The sequence below is a fragment of the Pipistrellus kuhlii genome, unplaced genomic scaffold, assembly GCF_014108245.1.
Source record: "Pipistrellus kuhlii isolate mPipKuh1 unplaced genomic scaffold, mPipKuh1.p scaffold_m20_p_26, whole genome shotgun sequence".
NCBI lineage: Eukaryota > Metazoa > Chordata > Mammalia > Chiroptera > Vespertilionidae > Pipistrellus > Pipistrellus kuhlii.
In genome coordinates, this window is record NW_023425525.1 from 2,262,061 (window position 1) to 2,283,419 (window position 21,359).

The 21,359-nt window shown below is 52.6% G+C and overlaps 1 protein-coding gene across 1 annotated transcript in view; it reads left to right on the forward strand.

Moving 5' to 3' along the window:
* Positions 1-21,359, forward strand: part of DOCK4 (dedicator of cytokinesis 4) — a 170,230-nt gene that overhangs the window by 134,568 nt on the left and 14,303 nt on the right. The window contains 11 exon segments of the mRNA XM_036453753.2: positions 2,167-2,193; positions 2,338-2,433; positions 3,162-3,222; positions 6,500-6,593; positions 9,616-9,764; positions 10,594-10,680; positions 11,366-11,470; positions 12,545-12,686; positions 13,579-13,745; positions 15,502-15,588; positions 18,785-18,961. Coding sequence (XP_036309646.1) covers positions 2,167-2,193; positions 2,338-2,433; positions 3,162-3,222; positions 6,500-6,593; positions 9,616-9,764; positions 10,594-10,680; positions 11,366-11,470; positions 12,545-12,686; positions 13,579-13,745; positions 15,502-15,588; positions 18,785-18,961 — 1,192 coding nt within the window.

Here is a 21,359-nt window from a genome sequence, read left to right on the forward strand (position 1 = left end):
GGTCCTTCAGAGGTCCAGGCGCTGAGCACGGAGACTCCCGCAGGCCGTGGAGTCCCCTGCCTGTCTGCTGGAGGAAGAGGTCCCCTGGTGCTGTCCTCAGACGAGTCTCTGTCCTCAGCACGGGGCACGGGGCACGGGCATGACTGCGGACCAGGCGAGATGCCTCCTTGTGCTCGGCCACGTGGTGGCGCATGGACCCCTCCCTCTCTCCCTCTCCCCGTCCTCTTCGAAATCAATAGAAATATTTTTTTTAAAAAGGCGCCTCCTCCTCCCCTGAGTCTCGAGTCAGGTAAGGTCGGAGGGGGAACCTGGGCACCAAGAGCCAGCCTGGCTGCCAAAGCCCAGGAGTTGGGTTCTAGACTCAGCCCCCACCCTTGGGTGCTGGGCCGTGGAGGAGGCGTGCTGCGCGGAGTCTGCCTCTGCTCGCCGGAGGCGGTGCGGCTCTGAGGCTGCTGCGGGGGCTGTGGGAAGGGAGAGGAGCCGTATTTTTAGCTCCCTTACCTGAGCCCTTTGTCTCAGGCCCCTGGGGGTGAGGTGGGGGCCGCTCAGGAGAGGCTGCTGCCACACCCGCAGGCGTGGGCAGGCCACGCCCTGTCAGCACTCCGCTCAGCTCCGCTTTGGCATGGAAGTCTGCAATAGTGCGCTTCAGAGGCTGTGTTTGTGTTTAAAAGAAAGCACTTAAAAATGTTCTATTGAGCCGAAACCGGTTTGGCTCAATGGATAGAGCGTCGGCTTGGGGACTGAAGGGTCCCGGGTTCGATTCCTGTCAAGGGCATGTACCTTGGTTGCCGGCATTTCCCCAGTAGGGGGTGTGCAAGAGGCAGCTGATCGATGACTCTCTCTCATCGATGTTTCTAACTCTCTCTCTCCCTTCCTCTCTGTACAAAATCAATAAAATATATTTTAAAAAAATGTTCTATTGACTTCAGAGAGGAAGAGAGAGGGTGAGATAGAGAGACGGGAGGGAATCACGGATTGGCTACCTCCTATACCCCACCCTGGGGATCAAGTCCACAACCCAGGCCTGTGCCCTGACCGGGAATCGAACCGTGACCTCCTGGTTCATAGATTGACACTCAACCACTGAGCATGCCAGCCGGGTAAAGAAAACACATGTTAGTTTTCTAGGGGACCGTTCCCTGAGGGGCCAGCTAGGGCAAGCTTCATACTTTCATATGCCCCCCCCCCCCCCCCAGTCACAATCCAGGAAACAGCTCAGGATAAACCTGAAACCAAATGATCAGGGAGGTGTAGCAACAGATGAGGAGACAAGACAGGGGCCGGGCACTGGGAGGCCAGTCGCTGGAAGCGGGGAGAAGGGAGAGACCGTAGCCACAGACACCCCCAAAATAGCTTTTTTCTTTGCTGCTGCTTTTTTCCACGAAGCACACTAGTCAGCAGGCTCAGGTGGTACTTGTAAGCAGTGTTTTCTAGGTTATTTCTGAAGCCAGGATGAAAGAGACGTGGGGTTTTAGACAGAAACGACGATCGTTCCGCCCAGAGGGGCAGGGGGAGGCGTCACAGGTCCCGCTCAGGGTCTGGCGTCACCACGGGGGCAGGCTCGGCCCTGCAGGCTCGGCCGGTGCCGCTTCCCCCTCGCGGGGACCGAGGGTAAACCGGGTGCTCGTTGCTGTGATTCCTGTGTTGTGTTTCCGTGGCCTGGCCTCTCTCTGCCCCAAGGAGCCTGAGGTCAGGGTGGGAGGCAGGAGGCAGTGGCCTGGGGCCTGCCACCTGCCCACGGAAAGCCCCTGCGGCCGGTGACGCAGTGTGGGAAGCTGTGGGCTGCCCGCACCAGGCGGTGCAGTGCGCACTGAGTGGGCACAGCTCGGAGAGGGAGGAACGCCGCCCGCCGCTCCGGCTGTGCGAGGGTTTCCCGGCGCCGCGGCAGCACGGCTCCGGGGGATGCGCTCCGCGGAGAGGTAGGAGCCGGTGGCCGGAGCACAGCGGGGCGGCCCCGAAGGGCACTCGGTGCTGTCTGCCGGCCACGCTGTGCTGTGCCGCGGGAGGTGCGAGCCCGCACCGGAGAGAGAGACGCGGGGAGAGCGGGTGGGAGCGGCGCCCGGCTTGCCTGGGTGACACTGTGACTGTGTGTGTGCGTGGGTGTGTGTATTCCACGACGCGCGTAATCTAAACATCCATTTGCTTTGTCAATGCTTCCGGGATCAGAATTCCGCTCTTTGGTCCCTACCCTAGGTAAGACGCTGTTTGCAAGCGGTGCTCCCTGTGAGATGTGGCTGTGGTTGCTAGGGCGTCGGGGGTGCTGATGGAAGTGAAACGGTCGTCATGGTGACCGGTAAGCATAAGCGCTGAACATGCCCGGGGTCCTCTCTCTTGCAGCCTGCTGAAGAAAATCGAGCGGGAAACATGGAGGGAGAGCGGGGTCTCGCTGATCGCCACGGTGACGCGGCTGATGGAGAGGCTGCTGGATTACAGGTGAGTGGGGTGCCACGCCCTGGTTAGGGACTCAACGCCCCCCCCCCCCCCCATCCCACCTCCCCAAGATCTGATCCGCAGCCCTGAACCTGAGGGAGGCCATGGCTGTGAGCTGCTGGCTCAGACTTTTCCGCGGGCCGGCCCTCTTTCTTTCTGTTTTGTTTGGGTCGGCAGTTCTCTCCCACTCTCCGTGGACGGAGAGGGTCCTCAGAGGCCCGTTAGGGAAGGGGCTTTGGTTTCGTTTTGATCTAGACTCGCCCGTTAGAGCCAGTGAGCAGATCCACCCATTTCAGGGTGGAGACGGGGTGCTGGAGAACTAGTCAGCCTCGCTGCTCTCACAGACAGCGTTTTCTCTTTCATTTTTAAATGATCTAAACTGGTCAAGCAGTTTGCTCCGCTTACATGCATGGTGTTTTTGTTTTAATTCAAGAATGAGCCTTCATCCTAATGGTGGAAGGCCAGGTGACGGCCCCTTCCCGCCCACAGGAGAGGTGTACAGTCCCACACCTTCACCCGCCCCGAGGACCCGCCCCCGGGGAGGGAGCAGGCCCACCGGGAGGCCCGGGAGGCTGTCCCCCCCCCCCCCCCCCCCCCCGAGGTCCTGCAGCCTGGGGCAGCCGCCCGGGGCAGTTCCTGCAGCGCCCGAGCCTTCTGCCTCTCCTTTCCCTGCGAGGTCGGGGTGTGTGCTCTGGGCAGGAGGCCTGGGCTCTGACCGCTGCTCTCTCCAGGGACTGCATGAAAGTGGGAGAGGTGGATGGCAAGAAGATCGGCTGCACCGTGAGCCTTCTGGTGAGTGGCCCGCCCCCTCCTCCTCAGAGCCCGCCCCCTCCTCCTCAGAGCCCGCGCTGGTTGTTCTACGGAAATACTGGGTTTTGTTTGGTTTCAGTCACGGTGTGTTTTTATCCGATGTTTCTTAGAAGAGTTTAGAAGTGTATCTAAGAGACCTAGCAGTCCCACCAGTGTGGCTCAGAGGTTGAGCATCCATCCGTGAACCAGGAGGCCACAGTTCGATTCCTGGTCAGGGCACTGGCTCCATTTCCAGTGTGGGGCATGCAGAAGGCAGCCAATCTATGATTCTCTCTCATCATTGATGTTTCTACCTCCCTCTTTCCTTCCCTCCCTCCATCTTTCCCTCCCCCTTCCTCTCTGAAATCACTAAAAGAAGAAATAAAAGAGGCCTGGCGAGCTTCCGGTTGGACTAAATCCCAGGAAACTGCCCGCTCCCAGCATTGCAGACGCACCCACGGTGCCAGGGGCCTGGAGGCAGAGCCCGAAGGTCCCAGTGGGAGCCATCTGCCCCCTGTGGCTCAGCGGGCTCTGTCATCCTTTGTCGCTCTCTAGAAACAGGAGGGTCCCCATAGGGCTTTGTGCTTCTGTTTAGACAGTTTATTTCCGTCCGTAATAAATATTAGTGATCTCTTTTTCTGTGACCAAATGACTCTCCCGGTAAACACTCCAATTTTCACTTTCTAGCTTCTTTGCTAATAAAATGTACGATGCCACCATGGTTAAGGCTTGGGTTATAAGTAGGATGATCATATAGTTTACCCTCCCAACAGGACATTTTTTTTTATTTTTTTTTTATTGATCTCAGAGAGGAAGGGAGAAGGGGAGAGAGAGGAAGAAACATCAATGATGAGAAAGAATCATTGATCGGCTGCCTCCTGCACACCCCCTACTGGAGATTGAGCCCACAACCCAGGCATGTGCCCTGACCCAGAGTTGAACCGTGACCCCCTGGGCCATAGGTTGATGCTCAACCACTGTGCCACACAGGCCGGGCAAGAATACTTCTTATTAAAGGAGCAAAACCTATGACGTGGAAGTGAATCGTCCTAGCTCATACTCCATCTGGAACCTTCTAGATGTTTTTCTAGCGGCAATATGGTCTGTTCATCCGCTCACTTCCCTCCACTCGGGGAAGATGAGCTCCAGATTCCTCAGGGGAGCTCTGGCTTCCTCCACGCTGCCAGCTAAACGGAGGGTTCGTCAGTACAAGTGCCTAATCCCTGTCATGACTCATGCTGGGAAATGTAATTATTATTTTGCTCTTTGTGTCACCAGTTTCCCCAGACATATGCGAATATTCTCCTCTGCTGATGGGAGAGATCATTTTGTTTTTTTCAAAGAACTATTCATTCCCAGAGTGAATCTTATTTTTGTTCTCCAGGAAAGCCGCTTCTTACCAGGTGCCTATTAGAGAAATCATCCTTTAATCACACAAAACCCTGCCGTGGGGATGGCAGACGTGTGTTGATGCTACAACTCCGCTTGCTAATTAAAATGATTTGAGTTATAATGGGAGCTGTGAATGGCGTTATTTACTTATTTGTTTAAAGAATGCCAAGACTGCCAGACCGGCATAGCTCCACGGTTGAGTGTTGAGTCCAGGAGGTCACAGTTGGATTCCCTGTGCTTGGGTTGTGGGCTCCATCCCCAGTGTGGGGCGTGCAGGAGGCAGCCGATCATTGGTCCTCTCTCATCATTGAGGGTGCTATCTTCCTCTCCCTCTCCCCTCTAAAATAAAAAAATATATATATATTTTTAAAAAGAATACCAAGATCTACAGGAGAAGAAAAGGGAGAGGATCATGATATAAATTGGAAACAATTTTATTCCGTTACCTGTCCGTGGCTCAAGGATAGCAGAGCCCCCCCAGAGAAGAACGGACTCCGGGGAGGTGGTGTTCAGAGCGGGCCTGAGCAGACGGTCCTCAGGCTTCAGGTTCAGTATTACGAGCCACGTTCGCTAGTCCAGCCCGTTGCCAAAGCCCTCTCCAGCTCCAGAAAAGTGGAGAATCTGTGGCCTTTTCCCCTTGGAAAAACCTGTCACTTCTTCAGGTCATCAGCTGTATCCCCATCACCACACTTTTTCCTTTTACCTCATCCCAAGTGGCATCAACCGAAACCGGGAGCCACAGGGACAGGCGTCCGGGTGTGTAGCCGCAGTGTCACGCCCCAGGGCCTCTCTGGAGAGCGGGCGCTGGAGTCTCAGAGCCGCGCTGCTGCCCGATGGGGCGTTCTGTGCTCTGTCTGCCGCGTTCAGGCAGGAAGTGCCCTTGCTCAGGTGGTGAAGGACTAGAGGTGGAAGCTGATAATGTTCATTCATTCATCCATTTTTGGTTCATTCTCACGGGCGGATATTTTTCCCCATTGATTTTTAGAGAAAGTGGAAGGGAGGGTAGAGAGACAGAAACATCGATGTGAGAGAGAGACATCGATGGGTTGCCTCTTGCATGTGCCCTGACCGGCCAGGGATGGAGCCTGCAACAGAGATACATGCCCTTGACTGGAATCGAACCCATGAGCCTTCAGTCCAAGGACAATGCTCTAACCACTGAGCACCCAGCCAGGATGGTGATGTACCTTACAATGCCAAGAGCATGGGCCCAGGTTACCTTCAAGTTGAGTTTCTGATAACATTAAAATGTGTCAGGGAGATTGAGGAAGACAAGATACTTTTTTATATAAATAAAATATTTTCCATAAGCTTGTCTCCATAATAATAACTTGAAACAAAATACCTTGTTATCAGTCCATTTACGTTCTTTACGTCAACTGGAAACACTTAAACTCAAGCACCAGTGAGCCTCTCAGAACTCCTGAACAGCGAAGAGCCTTCTTTCCCACCTTCACACGATCTGCAGGAGGAAAAGGGGCGTTTGCGCTGTTTGGACTCAGCCTTACCGACGTGTCTTGCTTTTCCTTAGAGTAAGCAACTGTTTGAAACTTGAAACGCCTTTGACTATCACTAGTTAACTTTAATAAACAGGTTAACCTGTTACCTGTTTCACTATCTTAGTTTAGTAGGCTGACTGTCCATGGGCAGCAGAACTAACAAAAAACGACAGAGCCACTAAGGATGTGCCCCTCAGTGGGGACAGCATCCGGCCGCTCGGTCCTGCTGGGCCCAGCTGGTGTGAATGATGCAGGCCCTGGGCCTCCGGGAACGTATTGTTAGAGGCACTTACACGAACAATCCGTCCTTTGGTTCCATTTCACAACACGTCAGCAGATCAAAAGGCAGGTATTTGAGCAACTCTCCACACTTGCAATTTTTCCCCCAGAACTTCTATAAGACGGAGCTGAACAAGGAGGAGATGTATATCCGCTACATCCACAAGCTCTACGACCTGCACCTCAAGGCCCAGAACTTCACAGGTAATTCTCCCCGGGCTCCGCTGGGGCGTGCGGTGGACACGGGTGTGGCTCCGGCTGGGGCGTGCGGTGGACACGGGCGTGGCTCCGGCTGGGGCGTGCGGTGGACACAGGAGTGGCTCCGGCTGGGGCGTGCGGTGGACACAGGAGTGGCTCCAGCTGGGGCGTGTGGTGGACACGGGCATGGCTCCGGCTGGGGCGTGCGGTGGACACAGGAGTGGCTCCGGCTGGGGCGTGTGGTGGACATGGGCGTTTGAGACACGGTAAGTCCTCTCCTTTTTAGAATCAGGGCTCCAGTACTGCTGCTTTAACACTGACATTTATTTCTTATGGAATTGACTGTCTTTTGTTCTCTGTGTCCCAGCCTCCGTGTCAGATAAAGCACCACCTGTTTTTTAATAATGGAAATTTATTTTAAATTGGATTTATGTATGCATGTTTTGGTATTTCATTTTCATTTGTATGCTGGCTTTTTAACTGTATTCCTTGGCATTTTTTTCCCCAATGTTGTTTTGGGGGTTACAAAATGCTTCCCTAACTTTTCCTGGTCTACTCAGCGTTAGTGTTTTATCACCTCAAGTTAAATGTGGAACATTCACAGCCATAGAGGCCCCTTTGTCTTCCCGCTTTAAGTGGCAGCCACCATATGTATTCCGTCTACAGACCGTAATGGCCCACAGAGGTGCTGAGAATTTCGGTTCCTTTGCTGAACGTGTCGCCTGAGAGTTTAAATGGTCATTTTAAAGTAGCTGGTAGCCAGATTTTGAAAAAATGCTCAACCTAGTTTCTACATCTGTGGGGGGAAAACCTGGTAATCTTGTTTCACTTCAGGTCCATAAAAAAAGAAGCGAGGGAAGCAGCGGAGGACAGTTCTGCAGATATAGAGCAGGTCTATTCTGGTTCTCTCAACAAAGTCTAAATCTAGCTAGGTATATTTTGGAGATGGAAAAACGCTTTTTAATTTGTTTGCAGTTTTTATGTTCCCCAAAGTCATAAGAAATAAGTCCTTTTCCCTATAACAGTCTTTCCCCTCTAACATTTATTCATTTCTCTTCTGTCTTCGTTCCTGTGAGTTCCTGGAGAGTGTGAGATGTGAGAACTCTGTTCTGCTGAATTGGTGTAACCTGTGGCCGCCTTTAAGACTGGGTCTTTGCTCCTAACTCATCTTCTCTTCCCTCCTGTGCTCTTACTTCTTCTGTCCCATTGGCATCCTCACACCACGTGTCTCAAAATGACGGAGTTGAGATGGCCCATGCTCCAATTTGTTCAAAATTATAAACACTTTTGAAAAGATTATCTATTAGAACTTTTTAGAGATGATCATTCTTCCTCTTCAATCATCTTCTAAAGATACAGAAAAATAAAGACAATATATTCCAATAAAACATCTACTACTTGCTGCCCAGCTGTTGTGGCTTGATGGTCAGGCATTGACCTATGAACTAGGAGGTCACAGTTCAAGGTCAGGGCACAGGCCAGGGTTTCGGGCTGAACCCCTAGTAGGGGGCATGCAGGAGGCAGCTGATCAATGAGTCCCTCTCATCATTGATGTTTCTATCTTTGTCTCTCCCTTTCTGAAATTAATAAAAAAATATTTAAAAAAAAACCCAAGCAAACAAAAAAATCTACATATAGCTGATACGCTCAGAATCGTCCTCCTGCTCTGCTGTGCTGCCCATGTCTCCAAGGTGTGTATGTCTCACAAGTGAAACTGTTCCACAGCTGCCTTTACAAGCCTGTGTACCAGACATTGTCCTGAATCATTGTCCTGAATCAAATTCTCATACTACACACACCTCATCCAACTCTTGTGGGGGTTCTGATCCCTTCTTTGCCCTCCTTTTTTTTCTTTCTGTTTTTTCTCTGCCCTCAGCTCCTCTCTGCGCTCTGTCCTCCTGCCTCCTGACCTTTCAGCCTAGGTCCTCGGGAAGAGTTGAGCTGTCATTAATTGTTTCCTAAGCATGCCTTTGGAAGATGCTCCTAGTCCCCCCTCCAGGGACTCGCCAGTTAACTTCCTCCCAGACACAGCTGCGTCTCCCCTGGATCTTGATTTTGGAGAGGAAGAGAGAGAGAGAGAGAATTGTTGATCTGCAACTTCTTGCACGCTCCTGACTGGGGATGGAGCCCACAACCCTGGCATATGCCCTGACTGGGAATTGAACTATGACCTCCTGGTTCAAGGGTCAATGCTCAACCGCTGAGCCATGCTGGCCAGGCTCCCATGCTGGCCAGGCTTTCAACATTTTTATAACAGTAGCATACGGGCATTATAGACAAAGAAAGGGGGGAAGAAAAGAGGGAGGGAGGAAGGAAGAGAGAGAGAGAGAGAGAGAGAGAGAGAGAGGGAGAGAGAATCCTAGAAAATAAGAGGTAATAAGCAAATTGACCATCACTCCAACACACAAGATGGCCACACCCAGGTGGTCAAAGATGGCTGCCCCTATGTGGACTCAAGATGGTCACCACAAGATGACCAGCAGGGAAGGGCAGTTGTAGATGATCAGGCCAGCAGGAGAGGGCAGGTAGGGGCAATCAAGCAGGTAATCAGTTGGGAGCCAGCAGTCCTGGATTGTGAGAGTGATGTCTGACTGCCCATTTAAACTGGCAGACATCTCTCGAGGGGTCCCAGATTGGAGAAGGTGCAGGCTGGTCTGAGGGAAACACACACACACACACACACACACACACACACACACGCCCCCATGCACGAATTTCATGCACCGGGCCTCTAGCATGGATATGAATGAATGAATGAATGAATGAATATAGGGAACCAAACAATAACATGCAAATCTCTGATGATTCCATCTTCGAGAAAGTCAGCATTCACTAACCTGCCGTTGTATGTATACTTACATCCTGGGCACTTTTCTGGAGCATCATGAAATTCAGAAAATAGTGTGTCCCCCCTTTGTCCCGAACGGGCCCCTCAAGGGGCGGCTGCGGGCCCGTCTGCCCGCCCGTCCGGACCGAGCTGCGGACTCGTCTGCCCGCCCGGCCGGACCGAGCTCCCGCTGCCTTGCAGAGGCCGCCTACACCCTCCTGCTGTATGACGAGCTGCTGGAGTGGTCGGACCGGCCGCTGCGCGAGTTCCTGAGCTACCCCATGCAGACCGAGTGGCAGCGCAAGGAGCACCTGCACCTGGCCATCATCCAGAACTTCGACCGGGGCAAGGTGAGGGCCCGCCCCTCCATTCGCTCACGGCGCCCCCTCCTCCTGGTGCCACCGCCCCTTCACCCGCTCACGAACGCCCCTCCTCCTGGGGGCATTGCCATTGCCAGCTTCCTGAAGACTTTTAACAACCAACACCTTAGTTACATGCTATCTCCACGCGTAAAGCCCCAGAGTCCTCCTAACAGCAGGAAAGACTTTTTATTGTTGTTTATTTATTATTTATTTTTATATTTACCTTTTTAAAAAATTTTATTGATTTTTACAGAGAGTAAAAGAGAGGGATAGAGAGCCAGAAACATCGATGAGAGAGAAACATCGATCAGCTGCCTCCTGCACACCCCCTACTGGGGATGTGCCCGCAACCAAGGTACATGCCCTTGACCGGAATCGAACCTGGGACCCTTCAGTCCGCAGGCCGATGCTCTATATCCACTGAACCAAACCAGTTTTGGCAGGAAAGACTTAAAAAAAAACAACCTTTTTATTGATGTCAGCGAGGAAGGGAGAGGGGGACAGATAGAAACATCAGCGATGCTGGAGAATCATCCATCGGCTGCCTCCTGCACATCCCGCACTGGGGATGGAGCCCGCACCTGGGGCAGGTGCTCCGTTCAGGAATCGATGCTCAACCCCTGAGCCAGGCCAGCCAGGCAGGAAAGACTTAGTAACTTCCATGCTAATTACATGCTGTGTTCGTGCTAAAGCTGCACTGGTCCTGTTACCGGCGGGCCCCAGGGCGGACGCGGGGCTCGGGGAGGGAGGCAGTGCCTGCACCTCGAGGCGGAGGAAGCAGCATGGCCGTCACTAACTGTGCCCATCGGCCCCGCAGTGCTGGGAGAGCGGCATCCTGCTGTGCCGGAAGATCGCCGAGCAGTACGAGAGCTACTATGACTACCGCAACCTGAGCAAGATGCGGGTGAGCCGGGCGCGCCGGGAGCTCCCCCGACAGCCTCTGGCCCCCGACGGGCCTCCGGGGTGGATGGGAACCGTGAGCTTCATGTGGGTCACAGTCACTGCTGTCCGTCGCACCCCAGAGCGCGCAGCCTGCTGTCACCTGCCACCCACACTGTGGCCGCCTCTGCGTTGTGCTTTGTTCTTTTCAAAGAGAGTTAGGGAGAGGGAGAGAGACAAAATATCAACGATGAGAATCACCCATCCGCTGCCTCCTGCACGCCCCACCCTGGGGGTGGAGCCCACAACGCAGGCATGAGCCCCGGCCCGGAATCGAACCACGACCTCCTGGTTCAAGGGCTGACACTCCGCCCCGGAGCCCCGCGTAGACCTCTGCCTTGGTTGGTCAGCCGAGCGGGTGTGGCCCTCCCGGCTGCCCCGAGTGCCCTGGCGCCGGAATTCCCCGAAAGGTTGCTTCTCACGGTGCACACCCGTTTCCATGTCACTGGGAGGAACACGCTTCCCCGGTGGCCTGTGTGCATAGAAACCACCTTCCCCGGGAGAGCACGTCCTGACACGCTAGGCCTCACGCAGGTCGGTGAGCAGCGGGGACGACGGAAGCTTGTGCCCCCGGGCAGAGGGCACAGGCTGCGCTGCGGGGCGGAGCGGCCGGGCGGCGGAGACTGACCGCTGTCTCCTTGCTCCCCCAGATGATGGAGGCCTCTCTGTACGACAAGATCATGGACCAGCAGCGCCTGGAGCCCGAGTTCTTCAGGGTTGGGTTTTACGGGAAGAAGTTTCCGTTTTTCTTAAGAGTGAGTCGTGTTTTGTTTAGTTTGCTTTCATACTTGTAATATATAGGATACCACCCCCCCCCATGTCTATACACGTTGAGTAATTAGAAAGGCAGTGTTTGTTTTTATTATTATTATTATTTTTAATTTCTTTATTGATTAAGGTATCATATTTGTCCTCAACCCCACATTCCAAACCCCCATCCCCCAACTCATGCCCTCACCCCCCTATTGTCCTTGACCACTGGTTAGGCTCATATGTGTGCACGTAAGTCCTTTGGCTGATCTCTCCCTTTTATCCCCACCCTCCCTCTGAGGTCCAACAGAAGGCAGTGTTTATTAAAATCCGCTTCACTTTTGAAATGGAGTTATCAGCTGTTAACGTGTGTCTGAGTCTTGTGGGGGGGACGCCCGGTAGATAGCGTGACCCGCAGAGCCGAGCTGTGACTGGCCCGGGGCCCTTTTCAGACAAGTGAGCACATCAGGAGATTCCTGTCCACATTTTGCTCTGTAAACCCCATTCTCCGGTGGAACGCCTGGCTCCGAGTACTTCCCCAAGACAGCACCCCATCTTGTGGCTTTTGCGTCCTGAGCTTCCAAGTTTGCCGGATGGACAAGCCATTCCTGGTCATCAGGGTGGTTTCCCGCGGGGGCCGGTTCTCAGCCTCCAGCTCAGCGGCCATCCTCAGCATTGGCGTTAGGGAGAGCGCGGGCCTGGGCGGTCCAGGGCCCACACTGCAGACAGTGCTGCCATTCTGCCCTCTTCACCGGGCTCCCCAGTCTCCAGCCCCCCACACCCGTCTGCTGTTCTGTTCTCATCTCAGGGAATGGTTCTTGTGTTGTTAGTTATTGTTTTTAAAAATATATCTTTATTGATTTCAGAGAGGAAGGGAGAGGGAGAGAGAAACATCAATGAGACAGCATCACTGACTGGCTGCCTCCTGCACGCCCCACAGGGGGATCGAGCCTGCAACTCCGGCAGGTGCTGGATGGGGAATCGAACCGTGACCTCCAGGTTCCTAGGTCGATGCTCACCCGCTGAGCCACGCCAGCGAGGCTGCTAGTTTATTCTGTTCGTCCTTTATCTGCCCGCAGAACAAGGAGTTCGTGTGCAGAGGGCACGACTACGAGCGGCTGGAGGCGTTCCAGCAGCGGATGCTGACGGAGTTCCCGCACGCCATCGCCATGCAGCACGCCAACCAGCCCGACGAGACCATCTTCCAGGCGGAGGCGCAGTGTATCCGCCTTGGGAGGGCACTGCCCGGGAGAGCCCCCGGGGCGGGCGGCGGGCGGCGGGCGGCGGGCGGCTGCAGCTCTCTCCCCTTCCTATTGGGTTGCCGTGTTCTTAGTCTCCCTCTCTCCTGGCATCTTATTTTAGCTCAGCTCCTCCTCAGCAGAAGTGCTCTGCTTGTTACCATGATGCCAGGGGAAAAGAATCTCTTAGATTCTGTTGAACTCTTTTCCTTTTTAAAAAAATATGTTTTTACTGATTTCAGAGAGAGGAAAGAAGAGGGAGAGAGAGATGGAAACATCAATGATGAAAGAGAATCATCTGTTGGCTGCCTCCTGCACACCCCTTAGTGGGGATGAAGCCACAACCCAGGCATGGACCCTGATCACAAATAGACTGTGACCTTCTGGTTCACAGGTCGGCAACCACTGAGCCACACCAGCCACACAAATTTTTCCCCTTTTATTAAAACTTACCCCTGCTTTTAACGCTCTTTCTAGTGAGTTCCTTTAATTTTCCCCTGACATATCCTATGGAAGCGACTTCAGTTCATGAAAATAATCGCCTTATGTCCCTGGAACATATCATTCACCCCCTTTGCCCTGACGTTTTTATTCCCACTCACCCCCTCAAAAAAAAAAAAAAAAAAATGGTACATCCATGGGCCCTAAACTTTTTAATCTGATACTTTTTCCAGAAAACACTGACCTAAAACTCATCCAAGACCTGTTGTGTGGGAATGAGCATTAGGATTGAGTTCTGGGCTCGTTCTCGGAGACGTTACTCTACTTCCAGCCAAAGGGGAGCAAACAGCAGATAGTTCCCCCCTCCCCGCAGCTCAGCGGGGCCAGGCTGCGCGGTGCTCGCTGAGCACGTCCCTCCTTGACGCTGTGCCCAGACCTGCAGATCTACGCCGTGACCCCCATCCCCGAAAGCCAGGAGGTGCTGCAGAGAGAGGGCGTCCCCGACAACATCAAGAGCTTCTACAAGGTGAACCACATCTGGAAGTTCCGCTACGACCGGCCGTTCCACAAAGGCCCCAAGGACAAGGAGAACGAGTTCAAGGTGCGCAGGCTCCGGCCCACGGAGGAGCCCCCGTTTCTGGCTGCCGAGGGCCTGGCGCTGGTGCGGGGATCCCAGAGGGCGTTCTCCTGGGAATGGACTTTGTTTCCATGAGAGAAATGAGCCATCGGCTCAGAACGCTGGTGGGCAGCGTCAGCGCATGTCAGTTTCATGTGGCCCGGAGGGGCCGGGCTCTGAAACCCTGTGTTCCCGTGGATGTGGGGCACGTGGCACGGCGGGCGGGGCTGCGGAGAGGCGGAGGGTCCGGTGGGTGGGCAGTGCTGGCGCGGCAGGTGATTGGAAGGCGCCTTTAAGCAGGTCCCGTGGCTCCTGGGTCTTAGCATCTTCCTCTTTAAAATAGGAAGGTCCGCTGCAGGGTCCCCAGCGCCTCCTCCAGGAGGTCACGCAGCCGTGTGCTGGCGAGCTGGTTCATAACCGATGACAACAATGAATGGCAAGCATTAACCGCAGCTCAGGAGCCAGGGAGAGGGGCAACATGGGGGTTAACGTGTCCCGTGTTCCGCAGAGCCTCTGGGTGGAGAGGACATGGCTGTGACATGGGGTTAACGTGTCCCGTGTTCCACAGAGCTTCTGGGTGGAGAGGACATGGCTGTAACATGGGGTTAACATGTCCCATGTTCTGCAGAGCCTCTGGGTGGAGAGGACACGGCTGTGACATGAGAGTTAATGTGTCCCGTGTTCCACAGAGCCTCTGGGTGGAGAGGACACGGCTGTGACATGAGGGTTAACGTGTCCCGTGTTCCGCAGAGCCTCTGGGTGGAGAGAACACGGCTGTCACATGGGTGGAGAGGACACGGCTGTGACATGAGGGTTAACGTGTCCCGTGTTCCGCAGAGCCTCTGGGTGGAGAGAACACGGCTGTCACATGGGTGGAGAGGACACGGCTGTGACATGAGGGTTAACGTGTCCCGTGTTCCGCAGAGCCTCTGGGTGGAGAGGACATGGCTGTAACATGGGGTTAACATGTCCCATGTTCTGCAGAGCCTCTGGGTGGAGAGAACACGGCTGTGACATGGGTGGAGAAGACATGGCTGTGGCATGGGGTTAACGTGTCCCGTGTTCTGCAGAGCCTCTGGGTGGAGAGGACACGGCTGTGGCGTGGGATTAACGTGTCCCGTGTTCCGCAGAGCCTCTGGGTGGAGAGGACACGGCTGTGACATGAGAGTTAATGTGTCCCGTGTTCCACAGAGGCTCTGGGTGGAGAGGACACGGCTGTGACATGGGTGGAGAAGACATGGCTATGGCATGGGGTTAACGTGTCCCGTGTTCTGCAGAGCCTCTGGGTGGAGAGGACACGGCTGTCACATGGGTGGAGAGGACATGGCTGTGACATGGGGTTAACATGTCCCGTGTTCTGCAGAGCCTCTGGGTGGAGAGGACACGGCTGTCACATGGGTGGAGAGGACATGGCTGTGACATGGGGTTAACATGTCCCGTGTTCTGCAGAGCCTCTGGGTGGAGAGGACACGGCTGTCACATGGGTGGAGAGGACATGGCTGTGGCATGGGGTTAACGTGTCCCGTGTTCCGCAGAGCCTCTGGGTGGAGAGGACACGGCTGTGATGTGGGATTAACGTGTCCCGTGTTCCGCAGAGCCTCTGGGTGGAGAGGACATGGCTGTGACATGGGGTTAATGTGTCCCGTGTTCCGCAGAGCCTCTGGGTGGAGAGGACAGGGCTGTCACATGGGTGGAGAGGACATGGCTGTGGCATGGGGTTAACGTGTCCCGTGTTCCGCAGAGCCTCTGGGTGGAGCGGACGTCGCTGTTCCTGGTGCAGAGCTTGCCCGGCATCTCCCGCTGGTTCGAGGTGGACAAGCGCGAGGTGGTAAGGACCAGACGTGTTCGGGGCCCGTTCTCGCCGCTGCTCACCGGGGACCTGCCGGGTGAGAGAGGCGAGGCCGCCCACGGAGTCCGCACGGCTCGCTGAGCTGCTTCCTCTCAAGGGCCCGGGCCCGGCCCAGAGAAACGCTCCCAGCGCCCACCGCCCTGGGGACTCGGCGAGCCTCCTCCCCACCCTGCCCAGAGCGCTCAGTTCTGTGCATCTCACCCGCAGTGCTCACCCTGCATGTATCACACACGTGCATACACACCGGCACCTGCACAGGCGTGCATAGATTAGCACATGTGTGCATGCACACACATGTGGGTGCACACACATGGACATACGCCCATATGCACACTCGCACAGGCACCCGAGAGTACATGTATGTGCACACGTGGGCGTGCATCAGCTCATGGGTGTGCGTGCACACCTCTGGTAAGAAGGAGCATGCTTAGAGGAGATTGAGAAGAGCATTACTAAGCACAAGCCTTCCAAGCAGCTGCCCACGGCATTGGCACAGGCGCCTTGTGTTCCCTCCAACAGAACCCGCCTCCCGGGCCACTGTGTTCCCTGAACGCAGTCCACTGCCGTCCGTCTCCTCCCGCTCTGGCAGGTCCCCGCCTGCATTCACGCTCCTGCTCTCACTCCTGCATAGGCGGTCCTCAGGACCAGCACACAGAGCAGGCCCTCCATGCGTACATGCATGCATACATGCCAAACTGCACGGGAACTCCTACTACCTCGCCAAAATCTAAAAGGCTCTGAAAACCGAAAGGTGTTTCCGAAAGTCTGGCTCCAGAAGGACAGACCTCACTGGATGGCATTATGCCCAGTGATGCTCTCTGTCTCCCTCAGGGTGGTATCCACGCCGGTAAGAACTTCTGTGCGTTTATTTGAGTCAGACTGACGACAGTGGGCGGGCAGCAAAAGCTCAGAGGACTGAGGAAATGCTCCAGAGAACGCGGTTCTGCCGCTTACTCTGACATCGGGATAGAGGGGGAGGTGCAGGGAAGTTACGTGGTGCCCGGCCCTGTGACCCTGTGGTTGCACATTGAACTGAACCAGGAGGTCGCAGTTCGATTCCCACTTGGGCCAGGTGGGAGACATGTGGGCTAGGGCATGTGGGAGACAGCCCATCAATGATTCTCTCTCATCACTGATGTTTCTCTCTCTCTCTCCCTCTTCTCAAGTCAATAAAAAAAATATATATTTTTTAAAAGGAAGTTACATGAAATCCACTGGTGATAGATTGGGGAGGTGGGAGGGGAAACCTCTGAGATGAGATAAGAAGTAAAGGAACAGACACTCCTTTTACTGCGGTGGGTGCGGGGCAGTGAACAGTCAGCAATGAGCTCAGCAGTGAGGGGGCCTGGGCTTTGGCTCTGTGGGGATGGTGCCCTGAGCGTTTGGAAAGGGGGTTACTCAGGTATGTCCAGGTATGTTACCTTTGCTGCTTTTCTGTGTCTGGAGCTGAAGTACAAGCCTAGATATTACCTCTGGGGCGGTGGCCTGTCCCTGCTGTGGAAGGCCCGGTCATTAATTTAGCCACCAGTTTCCATTGTCAGGGCCGATGGCCTGTCTCACCATTACCTCCCTTTTACGGCACCCATTCCCTGGCCTAGTGCATCCTGTATAAACCAAGCCAGTTAGTGTTGCCTGGTTTTGAACTTTACATAACAGCATCGTACTGTATATATATCCCGTAGGAACTTGCTTCTGTGATTGGGTGTTTTTATCTGTAATGTTAGTCCCTATTATTACATATGACTGATGTTGGTTTTCATTGCTGTGTACTATTCCATTGGATGATCCTGCCACACTATGCTTGCGCATTTTACCGTCCAATAGACACATGGATTTGGGAGACGGTTATGAGCATTTTGACATGTTTCCTTGCACACATGGAAGGATCATAAAGTACAATAAATATATCGCTGACTTTGGTACGTAGTGCCAGGCTGTTTTCCAAAGCGACCGAACCAGTTAGAACTTCCAAGAGCGGGAACTGAGAGACGTTCAGTTCCATTCTTACGTCCACTTGCTGTCTTCATGTTAATTTTGCTGTGTTGGCCGTGCTGAGTGGTATGTCACTGTAGCATTCCTTTTTACTTCTCTGATCACAAATGGGAGCCCACACATTTTCATATGTTTACCGGCCATTCGGATTCTCCCTTTGTAAAGTGGTGGTTTCAGTCTTTGGCCCATTTTGGTTGCGTGGTTTGCCTTTTCCTTACTGGTTAGGAAGGGATTGAAACACTCTGGACCTGGGCTCTCTGCCGGCTAACCTGGTACAGGTTACCTGCTTCCTAGCGGGTCCGTCCTTCTCTGCGGAGTGCCCTCTGGTGAGTGTACAGTGTTCATGGACATCGTCAGATTGTCCTAGAGGTTTTGGTGTTGGTTTAGAATGACTTAAGCGACCTTCAGGAACGCTGGTGTGTTTCCTTAGCTGAGAGTTGTCAGCTGGGAGGACTTCCCAGCTGAGCGCTTGGCAGACATTCCTTCAGAGGCGGTGTCGGTGCCGATGCTGTCCCCGCACAGCCTGCGGGCACGCACCTCGTTTTCATGTTAGGTGTCCCTGGTTGCCTGGAGCATGGACCTCACTATGGCTCCGTTTGGCTGCCCTTCAACACGCAGATTGGAGCTGTATGGCTATCCAGTTTCCATACCCCTGCTGTGTCCACCTGTGCACCTTGTGGTGATGGGGCCCGTGCAGGTGTGGTCCATGCAGGTCCATGATGCGTCTTCCCAAGGGCTGGCAGCTCACTCAGGGCACTGGCACGCGCGTCCCTGTGCCCCCACCATGCTCTGCATTCAGAAGCATCTAGATGGGTGGCAGTAATGTGCCCTGGACGGTTAGCCCTTCAGAAGGAAAAAAAAAAGCCAAGGTTTAAAAGTCATCACGTGACTTTTTTCTTTTAGAGATTGCATTGATTGTTGCAGTGCTCATAGATAATTAACTATTACTGATGATCCAAATGGAGTTTCACCCAGTGATTATCATCACCGTCACTTACTAGACTTCACTGACGCAGCTGATTGGTCTCCCAGTCCTTAGCTATTCCTCTGGGTGCCCTGGGAGAGGTGTGAGTGGGAGGGGCGTGGGGAAGGGGCGGGCCCCGCTCGTGGGACCCTGGGTCCTGTCCTCTGTCTCCCCGAGAGCCTCAGGCCCCAGCGCACGTCTGTGCTCTTGGCTCCTCAGGTGGAGATGACGCCCCTGGAGAACGCCATCGAGGTCCTGGAGAACAAGAACCAGCAGCTGAAGACGCTGATCAGCCAGTGTCAGACCCGGCAGATGCAGAACATCAACCCGTTGACCATGTGCCTGAACGGAGTCATCGATGCTGCCGTCAACGGCGGGGTCTCCCGGTATCAGGAGGTGAGGGTGTGCCGAAACTGGTTTGGCTCAGTGGATAGAGCGTCGGACTGCGGACTGAATAGTCTCAGGTTCGATTCCGGTCAAGAGCATGTACCTTGGCTGCGGGAACATCCCCAGTAGGAGGTGTGCAGGAGGCAGCTGATCGATGTTTCTCTCTCATCGATGTTTCTAACTCTCTATCCCTCTCTCTTCCTCTCTGTAAAAAAATCAATAAAATATATATTTTTAAAAATGAATAATAATAAAAAACCCATTTTCCTGAGCTTATCTTCAGTCTCTTGCACTTATCCAAATTAATCAGCTTCTCCCAGGCCGGGTTTTTAGTGTGTCCAGGTAAATTACTTGGCCTAATTGGTGATTACATAGATGTGATAATTAAGCAAGCTATATATTTATAAATTCTCTAGGTTTGTTTGGTAGGTTGTATATCAATAAAATGTTCACTAGAAATATTTTACAAATTAAAAACAGAAAATACAAAGAAAATGAATAATAATAATAATAAAAAAGATGAGGTGCCCTGCCAGTGTGGCTCAGTGGTTGAACCAGGAAGTCACAGCTCAGTTCCCGGTCAGGGCACAGGCCCAGGTTGCAGGCCTGATCCCCAGTGTGGGACGTGCAGGAGGCAGCTGAGCAATGATTCTCTTTCGTCACTGATGTTTCTCTCTCTTTCTCCCTCTCTTTTCCTCTCTGAATTAAAAAAAAAAAATCTAATATATAAAAGGCTAAGTGACCAATTGTACATCCATCGAACCGGCTGACCCACCAGCCGGTACACGTGACACGCACTAGCGGTTTAAAAATAGACATTGACTTGCACGTGCACGGTACAGATAAAGCTCTCACTGTGTTTTGATCTGTCGTTGTTGATCGTGAATTTAGTTGTTTTTGTTGATACTCTGAAGCTGAAAGAAGCAGCGTCATCGACAGAATATGTCTGAAGACCAATTTCTGGCACAACACACCTCTGAAATGTGTCAGTGCTGTGCGATCAGCCATAGGACAGACAAGTTTAAACTACTGTAGTGTTTGGGGATGTTTCAGACAGTTGTCTCTTAAAACAAATATGAGGTCACATGATTCTGCTTACAGTGAATGGTTAGTAAAACTTGGAGATGGTTTTCATTTAGGAATGGATATTATTGAGATCCCCCATGAAATGATTTATAATGGATCTATTATTGAAGCTACTTTTAGAAGTAGTATATCTATGGATAATATTAAAAATATATATAAATGTGTGGTTCTTTGTCCAAAAAATGAACTATGACTATTAATCTATCACAAGGACAAACTCTAGACAGAGCAGGAATATTCCTGCTTGAACTGGTTTTCACACATGGTCGGGTATAAGCTGCTTTCTCTCAGGTGTGAAGAGCAGGTGAGGTTAAAGTTGCAAATACTCCATCACGAGGGACATCAGTCAAGCACTCTGAAAGTGTTTTCATTCCTAGTGTGGTATAGAGGGAGATATTAGAATAAGTTTAATCAATTTATCAGTCATTGTTCTTATATCATGTTTTTGTTGTTTTTATTGACATATGTCTTTGTTATATCATGTTGTTACTCTTTATTAATCAACTTACATATTATTTTCATATACATTTTACTGATTTTCTTTAATTTCTGACACTTCTATTATAGAGAAAGGTCAAACAGTGATATTAAAATATTTATTTTAATTAACTTTCTCTCAATGTGCTAGAACTTGTGCACCGGGCTACTAATATGTGTGTGTGTGTGTGTGTGTGTGTGTGTATGTGTGTGTATATATATATATTTTTTTAATATATATATTTTATTGATTTTTTACAGAGAGGAAGAGAGAGGGATAGAGAGTTAGAAACATTGATGAGAGAGAATCATCGATCAGCTGCCTCCTGCACACCCCCCACTGGGAATGTGCCCGCAACCAAGGTACATGCCCTTGACCGGATTCGAACCTGGAACCTTTCAGTCCGCAGGCTGACGCTCTGTCCACTGAGCCAAACCGGCTTCGGCTATTTATAATTTTTTTTTTAAAAAAGAGGTGAAGGTTAGGGATTGTTGTTTAAAAAATTTCAAAGGTGATGTCTCAGGATTTCGGAAATCTTTGTTCAAAATATGCACACATGTCAGCCTGCTAGCACTGGCTGCCAGTGGCACAGAGGCTGTTAGGCAGAGCAAACATATCATTTGTGAAGCATGATCTCTCCATGTCCCCGTGTGACATTTTGAGGATAAAAGTGTGAGTGTGTGTGTGTGTGTGTGTGTGTGTGTGTGTGTGTATGTATGAATAAAAGTACTGAGGGCATGTTAACAGATGCCTGCCTCTGCAAGGAGGTTCAGTGCCTTGTCTAGGAGATGCCCTGAGTCACCCTCTTAGTCCCTTGGAAGCGAAAGCCAGTGCCTTGATCAC